A 23,841-nucleotide genomic window follows, 5' to 3' on the forward strand; every position below is an offset into this window, starting at 1 on the left:
CACCCCAATTACTTTGGATTCATCTGGGGAGGGCCGCTGCGTAATAGAAAATGCAGGAGAAAGCTGCATTGTGCCCAAACCTAGGGGAGGAGGGGAGGTGTGTGGAAAAGAAGGGAGCATTTTTTTTTTTTTTTTGGGGGGGGGGGGGGGGGGGGGGAGGCTGACTGGAGAAACTGAGATTCACAGGGATAAAAAAGGAATAGAGAAAATGTAAAGACACCCAGAGTGAGAACGTCTATCAAAAACACATGATAAGATTGGTTACCTAAAAATTAAAACACCAAATTCCTGGTGGAAAAGAAGAACAAACTCTTTACAGACAGAAAAAGAGAATCTCGAAAATAAAAGGGGAGAGAGAATGACAAAGCAAAAGCATGTGATATCAAAGAAAGGCATACTGTGGACCAGCAGAGCACAGAGGATGTTCCCAGGCTTTCTGCTGCTGGAGCAGAGAGATGAACAATCAGTCATGGGTCAGTCGGTCTGTCTGTTCACATCTGCCCGTCACTCCTGCAGCGCTCAGCGTTACCAGAGCACCACTGCACACTGAGCTCACCCAAACTTACCTTGAGAGGTCTGAATCATATGATCAGATTCACTGCTCTGATTACTCTGCACATCCCCTCTCAAAGAGTCTACTGAGAGTCTGAACTAACTGCTTGCTGGACTGCGTATAAGCTACGCACATATGCATTATTTAACTGATGGTTAACTCTGAGTCAATCAAATCCATTTGTGCACGGCTTCAGACCATATTCTAAGCTAAAGCTCTCCTGTCCTATAAACAGTAGCTTAGAAGGGGGGGTAGGTTCACGACAGCTTTTTCACCACAGACTGCCTATCAAAACAAAAACGCAGCTTTGGCACTGCAATGGGAAAAGAAGAAGTTGTAATAGGAAACAGTGATCAGAGAGCGTTTTCAGAATGTCCAACTCTCCTTCTCTGCCATCACGGAGTCTTTCTGCTCCTCCATCTCTAGCCTGACTGCACATAAGGTTATAAAAATGGGAAGGTGACACCAAAGCATAGCGTCGGTGCTATTCGTCAGCATGACAGCAATGATCACAACAATGATCACAATGATGTCAGTGTTGGGTTTAGGTTGTTTATTTTTGAGGTAAAAACTTCACATACCCAAGGAGTGAAGTTATGTGCTAATGTTAAGGTGGATTAGCAAGCTACATCCAAAAACTGTACAGGTGCAGCGCACAGGCACACATCTGATGATTAGTGCTAACAAACCGACAAACAAAATACTAGAAATCAGGCAAAAATGTCTCGGTACACACAGCAAGCCGTATTATTATTCAGATTGCACCAATGAAATGCTTCAAAAGGCATCAGCAGCACAAACATAGTGGTGAGGACCAGTACAGGGACTTCAGTAAGCAGAGGTACAGCTGCCTGCGTCGGGACACCTGTCAATCAAAGCAGTCCCTACAGGTGTCCCCACACAGTAAAAACACATTTTACCAGTCTGTTTTTACTTTACAACATAAAGCGCCTTGAGGCAACCCTTGTGGTAACTTACACTGAGCTGAACAGAATTTTAACATGGGAGTCTATGGAAGTTGACCTGCTTTTGGAGCCATCCTCAAATGAAACTGCTGTTTTCTTTCAGTCCCAGGGTTTGTTTTTACACATGAAACACATGAAATTTCGAAAGAATTGGGTTGGAATATTTTCAACAAATTTATCAGACAGCAGGAAACAGTCTGATTCAACACACTCCTAACTGGAATAATAGTTTTGGAGTGGGAGCTGCAACATGTCTGCAAGTCCCAAAAAGTTTTAGGCTGCAGTAAAAGTCTGAAAACTACTCATCTTTGTGATGAACCGTCAGTGCACCTCTTCTTCTGCGTTCTGACCCGCGTTGCCCTTCTGTTAAAAATCTTCATTTGTGTAGTTTATTGTCTAATCTTTTGCTGAGATCACAACTGAACTTAAGCTCAATTAAAACACTGAAAGACCGTGGTAAAAAGACAACCTCCTAAGAATGTCAACCTTTCCACAGAAGCTTGGCTGCTGGCTCACATGTCTTCATGTTCCATAAACACCATTTTACTCTGGATTAGGATATCTGAAATTAAAGCTGACAGTGGAGTGTGTGTATGAGGTTTTTATTTCTTTGTGTTTTTGTTTTGTTTTTTGAAAAAAAGAGTTCTGAAGGTGATGACAGCTTCACAGCTTCAGTAGTGTTGGTTATTTGTGAAGCAGAGTGTTATCAAAAAAGAAGACTTCATGCTCAGTCGACTTGTTTCACCAAAATTTTAGTTTTTAACAGCAGATCACGAGTGTGCCAACTCAGCAAAACAACGTCACAAAACAAGGTTGTTAAATTAAAGTAGAGATGCCTGTCGCGTGTGATGACACTTGGTATGTATGTCTGTGCAGTGCCAGTGTAGTGTAAACCACATGGGCATGTGCACAGGGTGACGCTGACGCACAACGGAGGCAGATTTCAGAACCAGTTATGAGGAGAAACACAAGACACAATAATTTGACCAATAAACACACCGGTGTGCATACACTGAGTGTTCTCACTTAACAACTACCTGCAACGAATAAAACACTTTGGTGGACACACTCCCTAACGTGCTTGCGAAGGAAAAAGGTGTCCCACCCATTATGAGCAAGATATGACTAATAAATTGTCTCCTAAGCGGATGCATGCAAGCAAGTCCACACTAGGTAAAAATTAAAGGATGGCTACCTGCCAAAGTAAGGCTGGCAAAGCAAATGATATTTAAACCAAAAATATTAGCATTTGGTTGGTAGCTACTAAAAAGTCTTTCTATGATCCCTACTAAAGCACCAGTCAGATGTGATGGATCAATAGTAGATATACTGCTCACAGCCAATCAGCCACAACTTCTGATATTCTGGGTCCTGAGAAAAAAAATATCTCTCATCTCTGACAGCATATAGAAAGGTGACCCGAGTTGCTGAAGTGATAAAGGTTACTTTAGTGACCACCTGTCATGGGTGAGTTTCAGCCTGAAGACTCCAGACTTTGCCCAAAGGTTCAATCCATAACCTATCGGATGAGTGCTGCAAAATGAGATATGAAAACAGAAATACACTTTCAGGAAGTGAGAAACTTTCCCTCATTTGATCCAACACATTGCCAGTGTTGTACGGATCTGCCTTACATAATGACTACTTCATCATGAATATATAAATATCCTAACACATCTTTGATCAGTGACCAAATGTGACGCTTAAAAAGGTCAGTTTTATAGTATATAAAACATACCATATCACCCTTATATATCCTGATAGTGTATCGACTTGTGGAGACCACATTTTTTCGATTTCATTCCACACTCATGTTAGGAGGAGATGAAAAGCGACCAAGGTGAATTTCTCTTCGTGATATCCTTTTATTATTTTGTCCTCGCCTTCCTGTCGTCGCCCTCTTCCTTTTCTAGTGAATCACATTTTCAGGAGGGGACCGCGGGTATATATATTTATATAAAGAAAAATCTTTATGGCTGAAGGTGTTTGAAAGTAAATAACCTGGCGTCTTGCTGGCTAGTTGCCGCTTTAACAGTGGGTGAAGAAGAAGGAGGGGGAAAAAAAGAAAAAAAAAACAGTCCTTCAGATTGACACAATGGCATGCGCTCCGACAGAGGGAGAGGGCATAGAGGCAGGGAGGGAGGCGAAAAGGAGGAAAACGACAACAACAAACAGAGGAGAGATATCCGCCATATCAGGATCCAAATGGGATGGGGAAGGTGAGCGCAAATCCCACCGCCCCAGTTTCCTTTCTAAAAACCCCTTCTTCTATCCTCCCCTGTGTTGCCTTTTTAGGATTTCGGGAGCTAAATCCACCAAGTTAGACGCTGATATATCAGAAAGAGCATGAGAGCTGCCTCTAAATTACTACAGCAAATACTGTACCTACACTCTCACAACATTCACAGACATCAAAATTTTACACTTCTTGGAACCATTTCCCCCCCCAGCAGCATTCTTGGGTGAGGAATGGGATGGTTTAGTATCACAAATAGGATGCTATTCTCCAATTTCAGTTAGGGACTCGACGGAGCCAAGGCCCCTCTTTTGGCTTAGCACACTGTCTCATGTCTTAACAAGGCTTTACCCCCAGCCAAATCTTAAATAAAAACCTTCCGAATCCAGCTCTGTACGCCAAACCAGATTGCTTTTTTTGTGCTTTTTTTCGCGGGTGTGTAAGCATTTGTGTGTGTCTGTCGTGGATTTGTGAACTGTGTCAGTGCTCATGTTGTGTTACCTCATGTTTTTTTTTTTTGCCATTTCTTTGCCTCTCCCTCTCTCCTCCCTTTAACTCACCCCCGTCTTTCCTTATACAGCATATCAATGAAGGCCAGATATGTACTAGGGGAAGGAGGGTGTATGTGTGTAGCCGTGCATGGCTGAGCGCACTGTTCAATAGTGTGGATGCTGGCTGGCTGGCTGGGGCCGCGGCTGGCAAACGGCTGCAGCGGAGACTTCGGCTGGGGCTCCGCTATCGCACCCAGTTATCGTTTCCCCCATGAAGGGCTCCCTTATCACCCCAGCCCAGAGAGGTCTCCCTTCTTCTCCCATCCCCGAGACACACTCCCCCACCCCCTCCCTCCCCACCCACCCTTCCCCTCCCTTCTCCACCTCCTCCTCATCCCTCACCCCCCACCCATCCCCTCCTTTCATATACACCCAGCGCTCCGTCGTGCAACATTCAACCAAGAGGGAGGGTGACGAAGGAGGGAGGGGGGGGCTTCAAAGATTCTCTCTCACACAAACACACACACCCTGGGCGCACATGGATGTGTGTTTGCGTGTGTACGCTCAATTTGCCAAAACAGTTTTTCCAGTGTAATTGGGCTTGGGGTACCTGTGTCCATGAGATAGCGCAGCCTCTTCTCCACGCGAGCTGCTCGGGCGTCTATGTGCCTCTGCTCGCTCTCCAGTGCAGACAGCTCCCCAACCACATACTGACTGGTGTCTTTGAACGCCTTCTGTCAACCGAGAGAGAGAGGGAGAGAGAGACAGAGACAGAGAGAGAATAGTTAGAGGAAGGAAGTATAGCTATATTAGACAAAGAGCTTTAATCCACATTTGTGAGTTCTACATCTACAAAACCACTTTATAGCCTTTTATTAACCACATTCCACTGTATTATTTTATTTTAACACTAAACACTTTGAAGTTTTCTTCAGTAAACATTAGTTATGTATATCAGGTGTGCTAATCATAAAATAAGCCAACTTATTCTACTTTGATAATAAAGCACATTGAAAAAACTCAGAACAAGGCCACAAGATTTCTTTCTCTAAACTTATTGCTTATCAGTTTATTTATGTGTGGTCCATTAAATATCCTGGGTTTTTTTTTTTTTTTTTGGGGGGGGGGGGGGGGGGGGACGGGACTGATAAGCTACATCTTAACAACACTCATCTTAACAATGTCAATGAAAAGTTAACAAGGAAACAGAAAACAGGCACTCACTCATCACTAAACGTCTTGCTCACTTCTTGAAGAGTGCCAGTATTCTCTTCGCTTTTCATGCAACAATTTATCAGCCAGTGTTGGCCCTGTTGACATCAGCAGATTTGCAAACAAGATGGGGCTTTCCCAAAATCAGTAGCAGATATTAATCTGTAGATAGTTAACGCTACTGCATCACAGCAACAGAGCTCCACTCTACCAGCTGGCTAAGGCCTTTCTGTGTGGAGGTTGCATGTCCTCCTTGTGTCTGTGTGGGTTCTTTCCAGGTACTCTAGCTTCCTCCCACAGACCACAGACATGGATGTTAGGCTAACTGCTGATTCTAAAATGGCCATAGGGTGAGGTGGACTGTGAGCACGAAGAACTGTATGCATTAGCCCTGTAACAGACTGGCAACCTGCTCAGGCTGTACCCTGCTTCAGCCCCAATGACTGGGATAGGCTCCAGTTCACAAAACCCTGAACTAATCAAGTGCTGAAGATATGTTATGTATTTATGTTTTGCTCACACTAAATGCTCATTAACCACATGTTAAGAGAAAATCTCCAAAATCCAGATTATAGTACTGTAATCAAAGATTCTATCACTGTATCATTGGTTATTTTAACACTAAACTAAACACTGAGCTTTTCCTAATAACTGTTAAATACTGGACGATATAAGTGTGTAAGCCTGGTGTAATATACGATGAGGTCAGTTATTTTCATAAACAAGATTCAGTAGTTATCCTGAAACAAAGCAGAAATAAAGAACAAAAGAACAGATTCAAAGACAGAAAAAATACCTTTACAGTCTTGCTAATCCAAGAATCACTCCCTAACCCTTCCGTTCCAAAAGCCAAGTTATGATTGTGTCACTATGAGCATCAGTGGGGGGAAGAGGCTTTGTTAAACTTCCAAAACTGTGCAAGTCATTAAAACTACCATTTAGCCTTCAGCACTTTGAAGTCAATGTACTTTTGCTTTAGGATGTCTGCGTATCCATATTTCTTCGCAAAAGCATTTACATGTAGACTCCACAGTAAATAAATTGGTTAAGATGATTATTTTTTCGATTCAGCTTTCTTCAAGCTCACGACTTCTAATACACCGAGCAACATCAGCCACTCTACACACACACCTCGCTCTATAACCAGACACTTAATACACACTCCATTTCTGACCTGTCTTCACCTCTGTCTCCAGGCTGTTTGCTATTCTTCAGAGAAACTCCTCTGAGTGAGGAAAAAAAATGTTTATTCAAATTCACTACTGAGGATGCATCCGAAAAAATATCTCTATTTTACTGCTGATGCACTTCATTTTTCTTAATGGGAAGAAGAACTAGAGAGCAGGAGAGAAAGTTTTTTTTCTTTTTTCCATTCCACCCAGGCCAGCACTTTTTCCTGTACTCCTTCCAGCATGCGAGTGTGTGCATCTGTGCGGCTCTGCACACGTGTGATTTGTGCAAGTTTGTGTGTGTGTGTGTGTGCTGATTCCCAACAGCCTTTCCCTCCTCCTCTTCTGTGCGCGCTCTCGCTCTATCACCATATTTTTCCTTGGCAAATCAATTTTACACATGATCAGCCCACTCCCCTTGCCGCGCTCGGCCCAGCCGTAATTAAGAGGAGGGAAATTACCATATATATTATATTAATGCAAACATCATTCAGCAGGTAATTCTTGGCTGATCGGGATAATGGAAAGGTTGAACACCCATTAACCCTGGGGCCCAGGCGCTGGGAGGAGGGTGCTGTGTGTGCGTTTGTGTGTCTATGTGGATGGGACTGGGGTGGAGGGTGCAGGGTCGAGGGTAGGCGAGGGCTGCTTGGGAAGAGATTCACCCCGTGGTCTCTGGTGGCACGCACACACATACGCACACACATAATAACATTCTTATAAACACATCCTTTGTGCACACTGCCTGGAATACAGTGTGAAATGTGTGTGAACACTTGAAGGACGTGAAGGCATACTTCTGTGCAAAGACAGAGCTGATATCTACCATTATTATAATTAAAATGGCAGCCTAATAAATCAATACTTAGATGTGTGTGAGTTAAAGAGACGACAGTAGTGTGTGTGTGAGGGTATAGGAGTGGACAAGGTTAAAGTGGGGAGGCAACTTAAACTAGTAAGGTGACATACAGGAAATTGGGGGGGGGGGGGGCAGGCAAGGCAGTAAAGCAACAGCTGATGAGTGCTACTATCACACTCACACACTAGTTTGTAGTTGCAGATGGGACAAAACTGTACACTACAGAAAATATGAACAAACCTCCTCTTCAAACGGTCTGCGAACATCAACGTCTATGGGTGAACCTCTGTCCTCCTCAGCCTTCTTCTGATCCTCAGGAACAGATTTCTGTCTTTTCATCTCTGGAATAATGAAGTCACATCCATTAACAGGTGAGAGATCCACTTAATGTCATTTCAGTCTTTATATTTTTATTCTAGAGTAGCTTTACATGAGTCACTGGTCAAAATAATCCAGTGATCCACTATTTGTGGGTTTCCAAAAAAACACACAGCTACATGGATCTTCATGATTGGTGTGAACACATCATGACAGGTGTATGTATCCTGCTTGGAAATGCCTCAAATCTTCCTCTTAGTCGGTCATTTGAGCTGAATCGAGTATTATCTGTATTACATATTATATTGTATATAGTAGTCATCTTGCTTTCTTATATTTTATGACATTTTACAGATGACTCAGTTACATTATGCATCAAAATATCTTATAGTTACTGAGACCCCCTCCCCTCCCCCCCCCAAGCTATAAACAAGCCTGCTTTCGAACGTTACTCTGAACAAGTGAATCCTTGTAGCCTTTTGAGGAGTCGAGTTACTGCTCCTCAAAATGTCTGTGGACGTCCTCAACAGTTAATTGCTGTGTGTGAATCAAGTGTCTCCGTATGCAAACATACCTCCTTGGGTAAACAGTGCATACATTGTGCTTGTGTGCTTGTGCTGTAATGTTCCCCCACCTGGTCTGCTCTCCACATACTGGCTGAAGGACTTGAGCTGTGTTTTCCTGACTGCAGAGTCCTTGTTGAAGACAACTGGGTTTCGCAACCTCTCCGTGGCTCTGCGCAGCCTCTCAGCTCTCAACTCCTCTGCATTATTCTGTCAGACACGGGGAAAGTCAGCGTTTAGCTTGGTCAAGTATTGCCTACTGACTCAGGAAGACAAAGACCATCAACGGTTGTTTCTATTTCCGTGTCAACTCTTAATTTGCAGTTCATGGCATCACCAAACAAGGTAAACAAAGGGACATATTTTCAGTCAAAACTGCTTCAACACACAAATCATGCAATTAATAAAGCTAACCGTGAAGTAAGGAAAGAAATGCAATCATAGCCTAGTGAGCTGATGATTTTATTTACATGGCAAGACATGTGGAGAGATGGATAACCCAACTGACAAACACATGCGGCTCAAAGAGACGCGCAAAGAGAGTTCAGACTGCAATAACAGCTGGTGCACAAAAGCTAAAACAAACCAAAAGCACACATAGAAACAGAGCTGATTGTTTAATTTGAAATTACAGGCAATGGCAGCAATTAGTCTGCTGCCTCTTCAAATCTCGTCTATTATTCTGTCAGACTCTACCAGTCACTTAGATATGCTCTCAACCTTTTATTAGGCAGTCGTTTCAAGATTTCAGAGCGGCTCTGTGATTATTGTGACCAAAAACACACATGCACACAAAACTACAGCACTGTAAGTGAACACACCAACTGACAGGCCATGAGATAAATCTGGTAGAAGTTGATATGTTAGCTACATTGTGATTTGTTTGCATGAAGCCCTCTGAAAATACACACACAGAGGCGCACACACTCATTCATTCACTCCCTCACTCATGAGAGAGACAAAAAGGAGGCAATTAACTTGACTTTCAGCAAAACCTCGAGCCAGAAAATATATTCAGATTATGCAAAATGCAAAAAAACGCTATTGTTTTCAAAGCGAACATGTGTTAGAAAGGCACACGCTCGCTTCTCCCGCTATCAAAAACAGCATGCAGAAATGCTTTATTACCAAGCCCCCCAAATATGCCAAGCCGAGTGGAAAAGAAACCGACTCGGGCTAAGATTGACGTCGCAGCAACGTTAATAAGACGGCGAAACGTGTAATAAAGTCGACAATTAGAGCAAACATGTTCCACTGCTTGAAACAGGGGGAGATAGTCAAGCAGGGTGTGCAGTGCGAGGAGGGCTAATAGAGACGGGTGTGGGTGGGAAACGGCGTGTAGACGGGGAGTTGTTAGTTTAGCTTCAGATTATTGACTTTCAAAAACAATGTCAGCAATTAGTCTGTTCTCACTTTGTTTTGTCTATTAGTCTGTCAGCTTCCACCAGCCACTTAAAAACCTTATGTCAAGACAAATTGAGGAAAATTTATTTATGAAGTGTTATACACAAAAGCCCAATTAAACGTTTTAAAATGTGAGGACAGCGCTCGCATCAAGGCAACACCAAGGCAATCCAGAAGGATGTTTAACTCTTACACAGCCATGGTATTTTAAAAAGAAAAACATGATAAAGTGGAAAACTTTATCAGTGCTTCCTTTATCTATGAGAGATATTATAAAATGCTCTCATGTCATTAATTATGGTTTTTAGTCATATTTTGGTTTAAAGGAGTTATGGCACCACATTTACACCTGCTCTTTATGCCATACTTGGTAGTTTAGAAGTGCCCAAAAGTGTAAACCAAGATCAGCACCAGTGAGAAAACTGTGCTACAAACTGTCCAACTACCCCTGAAAACAGCGCGTTTGTCTACGGCCTGCTGGTCTGCTCTGGTTCTCAATCGGCAAATACTTCAGGAATGGACATTGACAATAAAATCAAAGTCTATAATGTTAAGAAAACAAAAACAAAAAACAAACAAGCATGCCACACCATTTCCTGGGAAAAAGCATTTCTATGACACACAAATGTAATGAATTTCTGGGCTCACAAATGCCTCCATTGGATGACCTTAAAGTTAAATTACTTATTGAGGGAGAAGTAACGAGGAACAGTTATCAAAGGGTTTACTTCCCTCTGATCCGTCTCCTCTCCATTGTCCTATCAAAGTAAAGGCTTAAAAGGCCAAAAATATATTGAAAACAGAATGCACCACTGTATGTGTAGTTCATCCAGAGTGTATGATATAAGGTGAGGATCTTGCTTCAATTTTACGTCTTTAGTTCTAACTAATAACAAAAAGTAAAAAAGGTAACAGTCGACTCAATAATGGTTAAATAATTGTGCTTGATGTTTTTTATTTTTTTACTGTGTAGCCTCAAATCATTTGCTGACATCCTCAACAGGCTTCTTAAACTCAGTCTTCAAAACTATGAGAATTTCCAGTTCTACATCTTCCAATTAATGTTGCCAAAATGTGTTTTGTTTTTCCTCACGATGAAGCTGATATCTTCAAATATAAAAAAGGTACAGTGGTCCCTCGCGGACTCGCTGATTTTTTTATGTGCAGTTTTGCATGCTTTTTTTCCCCCCACAGCACATTGTGTTCTGCGTACTGATTGGCTGTACACCATTGTCAATCAATCTCGTGCCATAGTCCTGTACAGTACAGGATGTGTTCAGCTCGTCAAATTTACATAAATCTTCGATCGCTAACAGTGACTCTGAAGTGCTGTGCTGTAAGTTTTCTCCCCAACAACCACAACAATGTTGATGAAACGTTTTGCACCTTCAAAGGCAACCACAGGTGCCTTTGGTTTCATTCTATAATACTGAACTTATTTTTCTGTGAAGGTTTGAACTGAGAGTGTTGAAACATGAAAGAAAAGTGTGAAAATGTTCGTGCCTGTCTGAGAAAAGTGTATAAAGTGTTTAGTTTTACAGCCTTAAAACATCTATAATAATTGTAAAAAATAAAGTTGGCTACCTTGCAGATTTCACATATCGTGGGTTATTTTTAGAACGTAACTACCGCGATAAACGAGGGACCACTGTTTTACAGAGACGAATCGTGATGCCGTTTGAGCTGCCTCAAATCTCATTGCTCTCTCAGATAATCAAGATGATATTTTCATACTAATTTTTCAGTATTTTTCCCACCTCGAAATTCATTTTGCTGTTCTTTCTCTTAAATGCTCTTTAAAGTGTTAATACGATGAGTAACTCTAGTCCTTAAATCCCAGCAGTAAACAGAGACAGCAGCATGTATCTGCCCTCTGTTTACCTGATACTTTCTTGGGCTTGGTTACAGAAATAAGGTGGCTTCCTATTGGTTTTAGCACAAAGCATCACAATCACCCGCCAATCCTGGCTTCGCTAAATCAGCTTCCTGTTTGAGTGATTTTAAAACTTTACTGATTGTTTTTAAGCTTAAACTTAAATGTCACTGTGCTTTTGCCACCCAGTCTGACTTGTTTGAGTAGATGAGGCTGAGAGAATCGGTGACTTCCTTTATATTAGGGATGTGAAACTTATATTACATCATCTGCCACTTTAATCTTGGGTGAGCCAGACAAGTGATTGTAAAGAAGTTTACCTGCACATTTAATCCTGGAGATATCTTAATATATATATAAAAGAAGTGTAATTACAACAATATGTCATTTTCCTACCCGACAGAGAAATGCTGCTGTAGTAAATCAAAGAAATTTGTCAGCATGACTCTTTGATCTTAAAATGTAAGTAATACATGTGCAAAATTATAGAAAAGTTAGCTGGTAGCTCATTATCCATAACATCTTGTAGTTGTGATAAAACAGAAGGTTTTGTGGACCTAATGTAATGCCCCCCAAAAAGAAAATTCTATGGTAGACAGTGAAAAAGACTTTGTCATTTAACCGTTTATATATTACTTAATTACTTTTGTGCAGTATGAATGGCCATGGGAGAGACATTTATTAGTGTAAAACTTATGAAAATATAGTTAAAAGTCCAAAAATCATGTCAGGGGCCCCTAGACCTTCTGTTTGACAGCCCTGATTTAAATAATTTAACACACATTTTTATAGGCTTACTTTAAAGTGATTTCCTCTTCCTCTGATGATGATTATTACTAATCATTTATTTATTTCATAATATGCATTTCGCTTTGTGCATTTTTTTTTAACTTTAAGTTACTATCCATTTTGGCTTTCTCTATGTATTCTGTATATATGTATGAAAATGTTATTATTAGCATAAATAAAGATGACAAGATCCATTTATACAGACAATCATGTCAAGCGTGCAGATCTACAGACTTAAACATATTGTGTTAGAAATATAGTTTAAGCAAACAAGAAATACAAAAGCATGATGCAAAGCAGCTGAAAACTGATATTGGTCATATAAAACAGCGGTCCCCAACCCCGGGGACTCACGGACCGGTACCGGTACGTGAGTCGTTTGGTACCGGGCCGCGAGAGTTGAGGCTCAGGTGTGAAATGTATAGTTTTCAGGGTTTTTATTGGTTTTCAGCGTTATTTTGTTATCGTTTACTCAGTTTTCCTTGGTCTTTTCACATGTGTTATGAATAAAAAAAATTTTCATTACCGGTACTAGTTTTATTTTGTTGTATTTATCCGCGACACCTTAAAGGCCGGTCCGTGAAAATATTGTCAGGCATAAACCGGTCCGTGGCGCAAAAAAGGTTGGAGACCGCTGATATAAAAGACAAAGGTCCATCCAGTTAGTGATTTTATGAATATTTCATATGTTTGTTTAAATAAAAATGAAACAATCACTGATAATTGGATGTCAACGGATTTGTTGGCTTAATGCTCCTGTCCTTGTCATATTTTCATGAGGATGTTTTTTTTAAGATTTTACCACACTGAGTGGTAAAAGCTGAAGCTCTAACAATATGTGGAGGGAATGGTTTATTTAGCAAAAGAATAATCTAATCCCTGGGGACACTGATTAGGGCACTGGGCCTGCCTCTCCAATTATTACATACTGTTTAACTGTTGTGAATTGTGACTTGTTCACTAGACTACAACTACAGGTTAAACAGCAGCCACTCTCTTAAAGTTCAGCAGCTGCATTTCAACCAAAAGACAAAAAAAGAGAGAAAAAGAATAGTCTTACATTTCTCTCTCAGCCACGCACACCCCCACAAACACACCCACCCACAATGCATACCCACTTGGCTACCCCTCTGTTTCCTTTTTACGCTTTGGGACGAGCAGATATTGGGGTGTAATTTTTACTTTCTGCCGCTCCCCTCTGCATCTCTTATCACCGCTATCATCTCTGTGTTGAGCTGTGGCAAGCTGTGGCAGTGGTGATTCAGGGCTTTTGGTGCATGCGAGTCTGTGAATGTGTGTGCATGGGGCTGCGTGACTAATGTTGCAGTCTGCTGAGCGTTGCATGCCCTTATCGTGCGCTGCCGAGGCTGCGCATACACACAATCGCTAATGAGAGGACGAGTGCGTGTGTGACGTTCCTGCAGGTCGCAAAGGCCTGAAGGACTTTTGGGAGACCCGATCCTCTTGGGACAATTTATCCATATTTTAAAGGACAGAAAAAATTAACCCAGTCAGCTGACGAGGGAGAACAGACATGATTATTCACAGTTGCACACATTTTACTGTAAAACTATTACTTTAGTAGTTGTTGTAGGTTTTATATTTTATAACCGTAAAACTGCACCAAACTTAAGTTAAAACTGGAGATGATAAAAGCTGCACAAAAATAGAGCAACAGTATTACTAAATAAATTCTTGTGTACCACCTTTACAACAGATGGCAGAATTGCATAAATTATATATTCCTAAAAATGTCTCGAAGATGACAAAGATTAGTGCCAGTGTGGCTCTGTTAGGCTTAGAAATGGTTTAGAAATTTTGGAAATTGCACGTGAAATAAACAATCTTTAAGTTGTTCGTACTATTCAGTAACCTAATCAAGCACTCATGGTTTCCAGTGCCCAGACACCGGGGCTGCTCTGACTTTTGTTATTTTATTTCATATAAAAGCTGCAACATTCAAGAATCTAATGCAACTTATCTTCTTACTCATGCTTTTCACCTTGTAAGAAATAAACGAAGAACCAAGCAAATGCTGTAAGTTAACACTGTTTTACCTGTTCAGCTGATATCTGCCCACTTATGTCCACTCTAGAGATCATTTTTTTCTGTATTATCCAGTCTCTTTCTCTAACAGCTGTAAACTGGGACATGAGATGCATTTTGGACAAATTTTGTCTCAAACTTACCATCTTAGCAGATTGTTAAAAATACACTGAGTGTAACAATACAAGTCGCTACCCATCAAAGCCGATTTTCAGGCAGAAACCCTGAGCACCTGTTGATGTACTGTACAGAACACCATTTCAAGATACAGTCTCTAAAATACCTCTTTCTGCATCAGTGACAACATAAAACTCCTAAATACGGTGTGTGTAAATCTCCTGTGTAAAACTGTAATGAAAAAGTTAATCAGCAGTTAAACCACAGATTTTAAACTCAGCTCATGTGAAGTGAGAAAGAAATAACCGAACCCCCCCCCCCCCCCCCCCCCAAAAAAAAAAAAAAACAAAACAAATTATGACACACAGCTTTTTTGTAAATGAGTAGATGTGAATTTTGAAAAAATTCAAAACAGATGCCCAAAAACTTTAGGTTTGACATAATGTCTCAGTGTTACCGGATTCACCAAGTTTAAAAGGCACAAATGCTTCACGTGTAACGTTTTTATAACTTATCAGCAAAAGTATTTCATATCCTTTTAACAAATAACTTACCTAGACCTAAAAACGTTTTTAACTTTCATTACATTTTAAGTGTGTAGCAAGGCTGGTACTGCATCAACACACCAGTAACAACAATGCTAACCAAACCCTTCTGAAAGCTGGTTCTGACCAACTGGTTTCATATTTGATACCCCAGAATGATCGCCACAGCAGACCCACTGCACTGATAGTGATGGAGCTCAAATCAGATGTAAATACACTTTTGGGTAAAGTGCTATGAGAAGAGTTAGGAATGTACCAAATGATAATTTTACCTCTCTGAGGGTCAAGCGGTAACACGCACGCATACGCACTCCTTTGGCCATAAAGGACTAAGCCTTTTAGGCTTTGAACACAAGAGGGTGTTTATGTGAATCGATGATCAAAGACACCCTGTGTCGCCATAAGCACAGAGGGTTTTGCTTGTACTGACAGCCACACACATACTCACCTTATTCTACTTGACATTCAAAATCAATTAAACAGATGTTCAAACCGGCCGACTGCGTTGTTGACTCAATATTCACATCAGAAGCTATAGACGCAAGCAGCCATAACAACCCCCTGTTCCCAACCTATACGCGCACGCACAGACACACACACACACACACATACATATATATGACTGAAAAGGTCACGCTTAATAGAGGAGACTGCTACATGTTATGTAGAGCATTGTGATGTCTGTCTGTGTGTGCATGATTTGTGGAGACAGACTCGAATGGACAGAGGGGGATAAACTATGGTCTTACATGAAGTGGTCTAGATGACTGATGTCTACAAAGACTCAGCCAGCTGACAAGCGGGGTCAATCGGACCTAATTGATCGGACTAAGTCTTTGATGGTGTGCTGAGAAAGGTGGAAGAGATATACACACACACAGACACACACACACACACACACAACAACAGAACGAGAGATGAAAGGAAAGAGAGGTGAAAAACTAGAGAGTAGGTGCTCTGAGGTCAGCGTACCTCCAGTCCTTCTGCAGGGCTGAGCGGGGAGGTAGAGGAGGAGGCGGTGGGTGACGATGAGGAGGAGGTGGAAGACGGGGATGAAGGAGAAGTGACTCCTCTTGGGCTGACCTCCACCAGCTTCTTCAGCTTCAGATCCACATGCTTACTGTTTGTACCTGAAGAGAAAGAAAGGGACAAACTGATAAGCAATAAGAGGGTTATTTCTACAATTTATATCAATGTCACACTTACACAAAAACCAAAAAGAGAAGCGACTTAGTCAGCGCTAACATCCACACACTAAGGCAAACCCACAGATAAGGAATATATACACAACAAACATATGTGAGAATACAACATATACAGTATACACACACACGTGGAAAGAGTAGGAAGTCTTACATCCTGTTTGCATTATAAATGCAGATAAATGAAGGTGATTTTGATCTTCAAAAATAAAAAATATGGAGCTGTGAATGATCACTGAAGAACCAGTTTAACATGTGCTTAACATGTTAAAATGCATTTGCACTTATTTTCTCCTAGAATATTTCTCAATCTAATAATCTCTTCTCGTTCTCATTCTGTCTGTCAATCTGACTTCGTTCCTACTTTTACCTCCACCCATTCTTAATTTGTTTTTTAACCTTTTCCTTCCCTCCCTCTCTGTCTCTGCTTGCCAGTAGCTGCAAACAGCTTTATTTTCCAGGGACTGGTAACCACAGCTCCCCTGCCAGGCCAGAGCACTGCACTGAAGAAGATGAAAGAACAGGAGGGCGACCGTTTCATGTGCCACCTCCCTCCGTGACACGCACACTCACAAACACACACACACAAGTGCGAGGATGCATGTATACAGATGCCAAGCACAGGCACATGCTTTTGAATATAATCGTACAAATACACCATATATACGCAATGGAGCAGGTAGGCTGAATAACCTTGACTTCCCATTTTCAGTGGAAATATTAACACAATAAACAGAGGTATCAGCCACTTAGTGTTACAATCACCACAATCTATTGCTTTCAAGACTACATAAAAATTACTACCAGCAAAAAAAAACAACAACCCTACACACAACTGTGAAACAAAAATAGTGCAGAGATACTGAACTTCAAAGCTTGAGGAAGCATTTGTCTGTTTTTTATTAATGTCTGTTTCTTCTGGTCCCCTCACTGTACTCTCACCTATCTCACATCGACAGGAAATTAAAGAGGCAAATAAAGTAAATGAAATACAAACAAAGTAATTAGTTTACCTCTGAAGATTTGAGCAAATGCTTTACTGAAGATATTTTTTGTTTTGTTTATGTCTAGGGAGCAGTTTTCAGAGTTTTTAATTACTTTTTTTTTAATTATAAAAGAAAACATAAAAACACCCCAACAGTATGGCAGCTTCAAACTACTAAGAAAATAAGTACTACTAAGTTAGAGTGCGTGAAGAGTAGTTTGTGGAAATGAACTGAAAAGATGAAAAGCTTGGGCTCAGGTAAGTGACTAAACGAAAGTGAATGAGAAGCCTGGTAATAATTAAATACCTGCATAGCTCAACCAGCGCACTGGTTATAAAGGTTACAACTAGTGCATAAACCAATGGTTAGCTTTATGCACTAAAGTCTTCTGGGTTTGGGCTGTAAATTCTTCTCAGCTATGTTTGTGACCTAAAATCATGTTGGAGAGCTACAGGCACAAAATCTAATGGATACATTTACAAAAAGATGGATAATAACTTCTCACTATCTGGTAAATCAAAAATGAAGTATCTTTGGAAATGCATTATCTGTTAGATATTAGGTTAAAATGGTAATTAATTGAAGACAGTGTAATTCAATGTAACTTGAGAGAACAAGTGGCAAAAAGGATTTAGGTACTAAAAGGGATGTTAAAGAATGTCCAGGCAGGTCATGAATTAGAAAAATAAAAGAAGACAGCGAGTCATGCAAAACTGCACAGCGTCAGCCAGTTATTTTACCCAAAAAGGTTAGCTCAGAGCTGGGGTTAGTAAGCTCCAGGAGGCCCTGGGTGCTGGAAGTAGTTGGAAGAGCCTCCAGTGGCAGCGGGTTAGTAGGCAGTGCAGATGCACATGTGGCAGCGGTATCAGCAGCATGATCATCACCACCGAAGTGGAACTGCTCCTCCTCAGCCCTCACATCTCCCTCATCCTCACCCCTTACACCAGTAACACCAACATCCTCATGATGACTTCTGACTCCGTCCAAAACATCTGTAGGTATGAAGTTGGACAGCAGAAAGGAGGCAAAAAATGAAGTAAGGAGCAGAATGAGCAGGAAGGAAGAAAAAGGAGATGTTGATGATGTAAAGAAAAAAAGGACAAAGATGAAGTTTAGAAAATAGAAAGGTGTTAAGAGAACACAATACAGAATAAGGGAGGAGTACAGAGAGAGACATTTGGCTAGTTTCTGATAATATTAGTCTGTGATAAGAATAAGTGTTAGGATCCCGTTGTTAACCATCTCCATCTACATTGTGCTCTCAATACGACAATAAATATATTATGATGGCTTTTGTTTGCGGAAAACTCATGGAAAGTTTTAGGGCTCTGTGCACATTCTACACAGATACACTAGTTAATATGTTTATTTATTGGCATGAAAATGCAGCAAACTCCAAAAGAGAGACAAGAAAGGTCTCTGGGTACATCGATCTGTGTGGGTTTAGTGCCTGCTCGCAAAAATATCTGACACACAAAGTGAAAATGAGACCCCAGTTTAATTTCCACCAATTCAAGGATCTGTTACCCGCCTTTCTTTTTCCAGATAAAAGACGAAGGGGGAACAAAAACCACAAAAACATGAGTGTATATTCCATTAAATTTGCACAGGGGCTCAATAGAAACAACAGTGTCTCCACATTAGGAACAAAACAAGAAAAGCACGTTAGAAGAAACTCAAATGGAACTGCATGGATAACCCACCATGGATTAAAACAATATAATCAGTACACAGTGTTGCAAGCTCCCTCCTCCGTTATTTACTACTTGGTGGGGGAGAGACCAAGAACAAAGAAAGAAGAGGAGGGAGTCAACATAACAGCATTTTGTGTGTGTGTTTTTTTCTTCCTTTTTCTAATTTGCTAGCTGCGATGTGGAGCGTGCTAGCAAGCGCCCTTCCTGCGTGGCTGGCTGAGGCCTAATTAATGGGAGGCCATGGTGATGGAGTTTGGAAAGTTTCTTTGCGGGCAGCCCGAGCTGCACTTAAAGGACTGTCAATGGCGCTGAAGGAGGAGAGGGAGAGAGAAGGAAGAGAGAGAGGGGCTAGGATTAGCCGTTCTGCTCGGCAGGCCTTGTGTATCACAGCCCACAGCATTTCTCTCTTCTCCTCGCCGCCACCGCCTCCTCCTCCTGTTCCCTTGTTCCGTTCTTTCCTCCAACTCCATTTTTAATGAGATCAACAATTAGTCCAATTCAGAAAAGCTGAAAGAGCAAATAAATCAAGTGCTACCCGCCCTCTGCCTCACTGTCCGTCTCCTCTTCTTCTGCCCAACATGTCGCTGAATGTTTACTCCTCGTTAAGAGATTATTTGTTTTTGATTTCTTCTTTTCTGAGCATAAAAGAAGTGCATCGCCATTTTCAGTCTTTTAGGTATTTTCTCTGACCTATCTTTTGTTGTCTAATCATCTCAAGAACATCAATGCTTAGCCGATAAACCACTGACTGGTAACTATTTTGATAAACCTTTTAATTCATCAGAAAAGCTCAATATTCTCTACTTTTCTTTTGCTTTTAATCAGTCAAACACGTTGTCTTTCTTTGTCCTCTTCACAACTACACAAGTTAGTTTAACTGCCTTTTCCACTTCTCACTCTTTGTCCTCAGCTGTCTCCTCTTTCCCTTTTCTGATCCACCTGAAGAGAATAACCAGAAAGAGGGGTGTAATGTTGAGGAATCATAAACAAATGACTCTGGAGGCCTGATAATGGTCATTACGATAATAACCCCAATTTCAAGGAAATGGAAAGCAGTGGGAAATGCACACGGGCAGCATTTGCTACCTCTGCAAGCTGTTATTAGAAGTGTCTGGTGTTTTGAGCATAATTTGGCCACACAATGCGTTGTGTTGATTAACAATTACTGGGTGAACGAGACGAGGGAGGACTTGCAGGGCAAACTGCTTGTTTGAATATAAGGGTGGTGCTTTTTAGACCCGCGGCTGTTGTCAAATGACATTTTGTTTTTCTCTGAGGATTAAGTAGAACCCCTTTAGAGAGCATAATGGAAATGTGTGTGTGGATGAAGAAAGTGAGTGCATGTCGAAAGCATGCTACTGTGACATTTCTTTTGTATTACAGCCCATGAGCATTAGTGAATGTTAGTTAATTACAAATGCTTTTAACAAAACTCTGAAAGTGTGCTAATGTGGATAAATAAAGTGCGAATGGAAATGATGTCTCTATCAAGACTTCATGTTTGTTGCTGCTGTGTGAGCTGACCTCCAGCAGTGCCCGCCTTGCCACCTTTACCACTGCTTGATGGATCCAGCAGGCTCATGTCGGACATCTTGACTCCGGATCGAGCCTCGGCTATCAGCTGCCTGGCTCGTTCTCTCAGCTGTCTTCGCCGCTCAGCATCCCGCTCCTGCACACATGAGTAAAAAACTCTCAAGGACTTTTGGACAGATACATATTTAAAAAGAAAAAAAAAGATCACACATTTATTTCCACATCATTGCATCATTTTAAGAAGGTATTGATGTTATAACTGTTATTTAGATATATATGACTGCTTTGCTCAATGGTCTATCATTGTTTTAGGGCTTTATAAGCCTGCTGAATTAAAGCATGCCATATGCACACTGTATATATAGTAACTACTTCTCCATCCTTTATTTAATTGGTAACTTACTCCAAAATCTTTGCACTCTGTACCTGAACATGCTATACATGTTGATACTGTATGTTGATATGGTGATGTCAGTATTGTCTGTCTTCTACTCTGTTCCATACACTGAGAGTAAAGACATAGCTGAAGCCCAATTCCTTTTATGTGTACACAAACGTGGCTAATAAAAATGATTCTGATATTATTGTATCGCTCTTTGGCCTAGAGACAAGTCAGCAATCATCTGGCAAACACCAGTCAGAGGGAAAAATAAGTATGCCCCAACTGGTTGCAAATGGTGGCGGGAAGTCCCCATTCACGCGGGCGACCAGTAGACTAGAGACCAATCAGTGACCCCCGGTAACCAATGGTTGCTAGAGAAAAGTATATATTCTGCAGTCCGCTAGCAACCAAATCAATCGCAAGGATGTTTTAGGTGCAGCACCATCTTTGCAGCCATTTTCACCCTGTGACAATGAAACTGAGAATATATATTTTTCCCTAGCAACCAGAGGCTGCCAGAAGGTCACCGACTGGTCTATACTTATGTGCGACTGATCAGCCTTAATGACCCTAACTAGCTAGTATTACCCAGCAATGATGGTGTAACCTTATAAATGCGCAATTGTTAGTGTAATAAACTGCCCATGCTTAAGAAATCACTGTGTTCAGTGATGTTTTCCTACTAAATTTCCTACTTGTTGTTCTTACTCCTTGCTGAATATAGCACTCGTGATGGTACTTGAGCGCATCTGAAAAATCATCATGCATGAAACTATGATCTGTACACACCTGGTACTTCACCAAGCCCTAAAACGTAAACAAAACAAGTCTTAAAAATAATAAAAAAGTTTTGTTATGAAAAGCATGTACGCCTTTCACTGCGTTATGGAGCTAGGAGCACAGAGATAGGCACACGCACCATCTTGGCTCTAGACAGATACAGTATTGAGCTGTCACCATCACAGCAATGGCAGAAATGCCATTTTCAGGTCGATCCAATCTGATCCCACTGATAAAACACACACACACACACACACACACACACACACACACACACACACACACACACACACACACACACACACAAAAACCTTGATGATGTCAATTGGCAAGCACTTAACAGATGATGACCCCACCAAGCAGCACCCTCACTGGGCAGGCCATCACTACATACAGTGACCAGGCAGTAGTAAACAAACATCCTGGACAGGTAATTTAAAATGACAGGAATGTCAGCGGGTGATTTCCAGAAAAATAGGGGACCAAAAGTAGATCAAAATAACAGAAACACACAAGAGTGAATGCAACTGAACGGCACTGAAAACAGATGGGAAAAGTTATAAGAGAATATACTGACTGAATTTAATAAACATGAAAATGCCTGCATGACTTAAGCCACTGCAGCAGAAGTTAACATAAACTCATCTTTTACACGACTCAATCTTTAAGCACAAACACACACAAACTCCTAAATTTGCCCCCCCCCCCCCCCCTCTCTCGCCCAAACACAGCCACATACGACCCAGGGGAGAATGAAGCTGCATTTTTCTGTCACTGCTCTCCCTCCCTGTGGTTTCCTGTTAATCAGCCTTCTCCATATTGAGGCAGGGGTTTTAGGGCTGGCCTATTGAAGCCGCCCATTTATCCATTAACAAAACAAGCAGCGCCCGCTAATGAGCTACATCTCTCCATTTCCATGTCAATTGTTTGTTTGTAGCCATTGTTTGGCGGGGACAATGGGGTTGTATTGTAAATGACAGCAACCCTAATGCACTCTGTGTATGTGTATGAGAGAGAGCCCAGGGGGATGCCCACAGGGAGACGGGAACACACCTTAGAGAGAGAGTGATTAAAAAAAAGAAAAGAAAAGAAAAAAGAGGCAGTGGCAGAAGAAAAGAAGACAGAGAGAGAGATAAAGAGCAAGCAGAAAAATAAATGATGACACTACTTAAAGAAAAATACTTCTCTCCCAGGTCTTAGTATCTAACAAAGCAAGGAATTCATAAATATATTTTGTTAGCACTTAAAAGAAAGGAACAAGAAACTAAACAAACAGGAAAAGGATCAAATATATCCTGAAAACTGTTTATGAACTGTTCAAAAATTAGATGTCTAGACTATATTACCCATTATAAAACACATTTAGTAGTTACATGTATCAGTTTTTCCCCTAAGTAGAGGAAAACAGGAAAAGCATTTCATAGGAAAATCCTACTTTTTTTTTTTTTTTTTAAATAAAATGATTTATGAAATTACTTACTAAAATGATTTTAACCATTTTTTGTTAGCAAGGGGTTTCTTTCTTAAGGATAAGAAAAGTCATCTAACTGTGAGCAGGAAAAACCCTTTTCAGGGGTTGATGTTGTAAATTAGCTCTGGATATAGACATCAGAAACGACATCTGCAACTGCAAATGTTTCCCTCACAACTAAATTATAAAATAAGTACCTGAATCCAGACTCAATTTAGTTTGGCTTATGGACTTATAACCAACAAAGAGCTGTTTATTATTTGTCTAATAGTACACGTAGGTTGTTATGTGAAAACAAAGAAGAGAGAATCAGTAAAACACAAAGAATACAATGCTTTATATCTGGCCTGTGCCATGATCATAACAGTTATTAAGTTGTTTGTGGGTCACAGAAGACTTTCAGATTTCAAAATGGGCCCTCTTGGTTGGAGGATATAGGGGAGCCTAAGCAAGTTTGAGTATCTCTGGGTCTTATTCAGGATTGATAAGAAAGTGGAATGACAGGTGGACCAATGGATTGGTGCAGCGTCAGCAGTTATCAGGGAACTGTACCCAAATGTTGGGAAGAAGAGAAAGCTGAGCCAACAGCCCAATCCATCTACATTTCAACCTTCAGCTATGATATCTGGGAAATGACTGAAAGAGTATAGCTG

At 41.0% G+C, this 23,841-nt stretch overlaps 1 protein-coding gene across 4 annotated transcripts in view; it reads right to left on the reverse strand.

The window, feature by feature from the left end:
* ehbp1 (EH domain binding protein 1) overlaps positions 1 to 23,841 on the reverse strand; it is a 167,847-nt gene that overhangs the window by 35,958 nt on the left and 108,048 nt on the right. For 3 of the 4 annotated variants that reach the window (XM_085183552.1, XM_085183553.1, XM_085183551.1), the window contains 6 exons: positions 20,547 to 20,691; positions 18,069 to 18,320; positions 16,113 to 16,270; positions 8,438 to 8,576; positions 7,726 to 7,826; positions 4,856 to 4,979 (listed from right to left, as the gene is read on the reverse strand). In XM_085183552.1, the coding sequence (XP_085039678.1) occupies positions 4,856 to 4,979; positions 7,726 to 7,826; positions 8,438 to 8,576; positions 16,113 to 16,270; positions 18,069 to 18,320; positions 20,547 to 20,691 (919 nt within the window). The remainder of the gene's footprint in view (positions 1 to 4,855; positions 4,980 to 7,725; positions 7,827 to 8,437; positions 8,577 to 16,112; positions 16,271 to 18,068; positions 18,321 to 20,546; positions 20,692 to 23,841) is intronic. The other variant, XM_085183554.1, reaches the window with a different exon arrangement.

Source organism: Neolamprologus multifasciatus, chromosome 13 (genome assembly GCF_963576455.1).
Source record: "Neolamprologus multifasciatus chromosome 13, fNeoMul1.2, whole genome shotgun sequence".
NCBI classification, from domain to species: Eukaryota; Metazoa; Chordata; class Actinopteri; order Cichliformes; family Cichlidae; genus Neolamprologus; species Neolamprologus multifasciatus.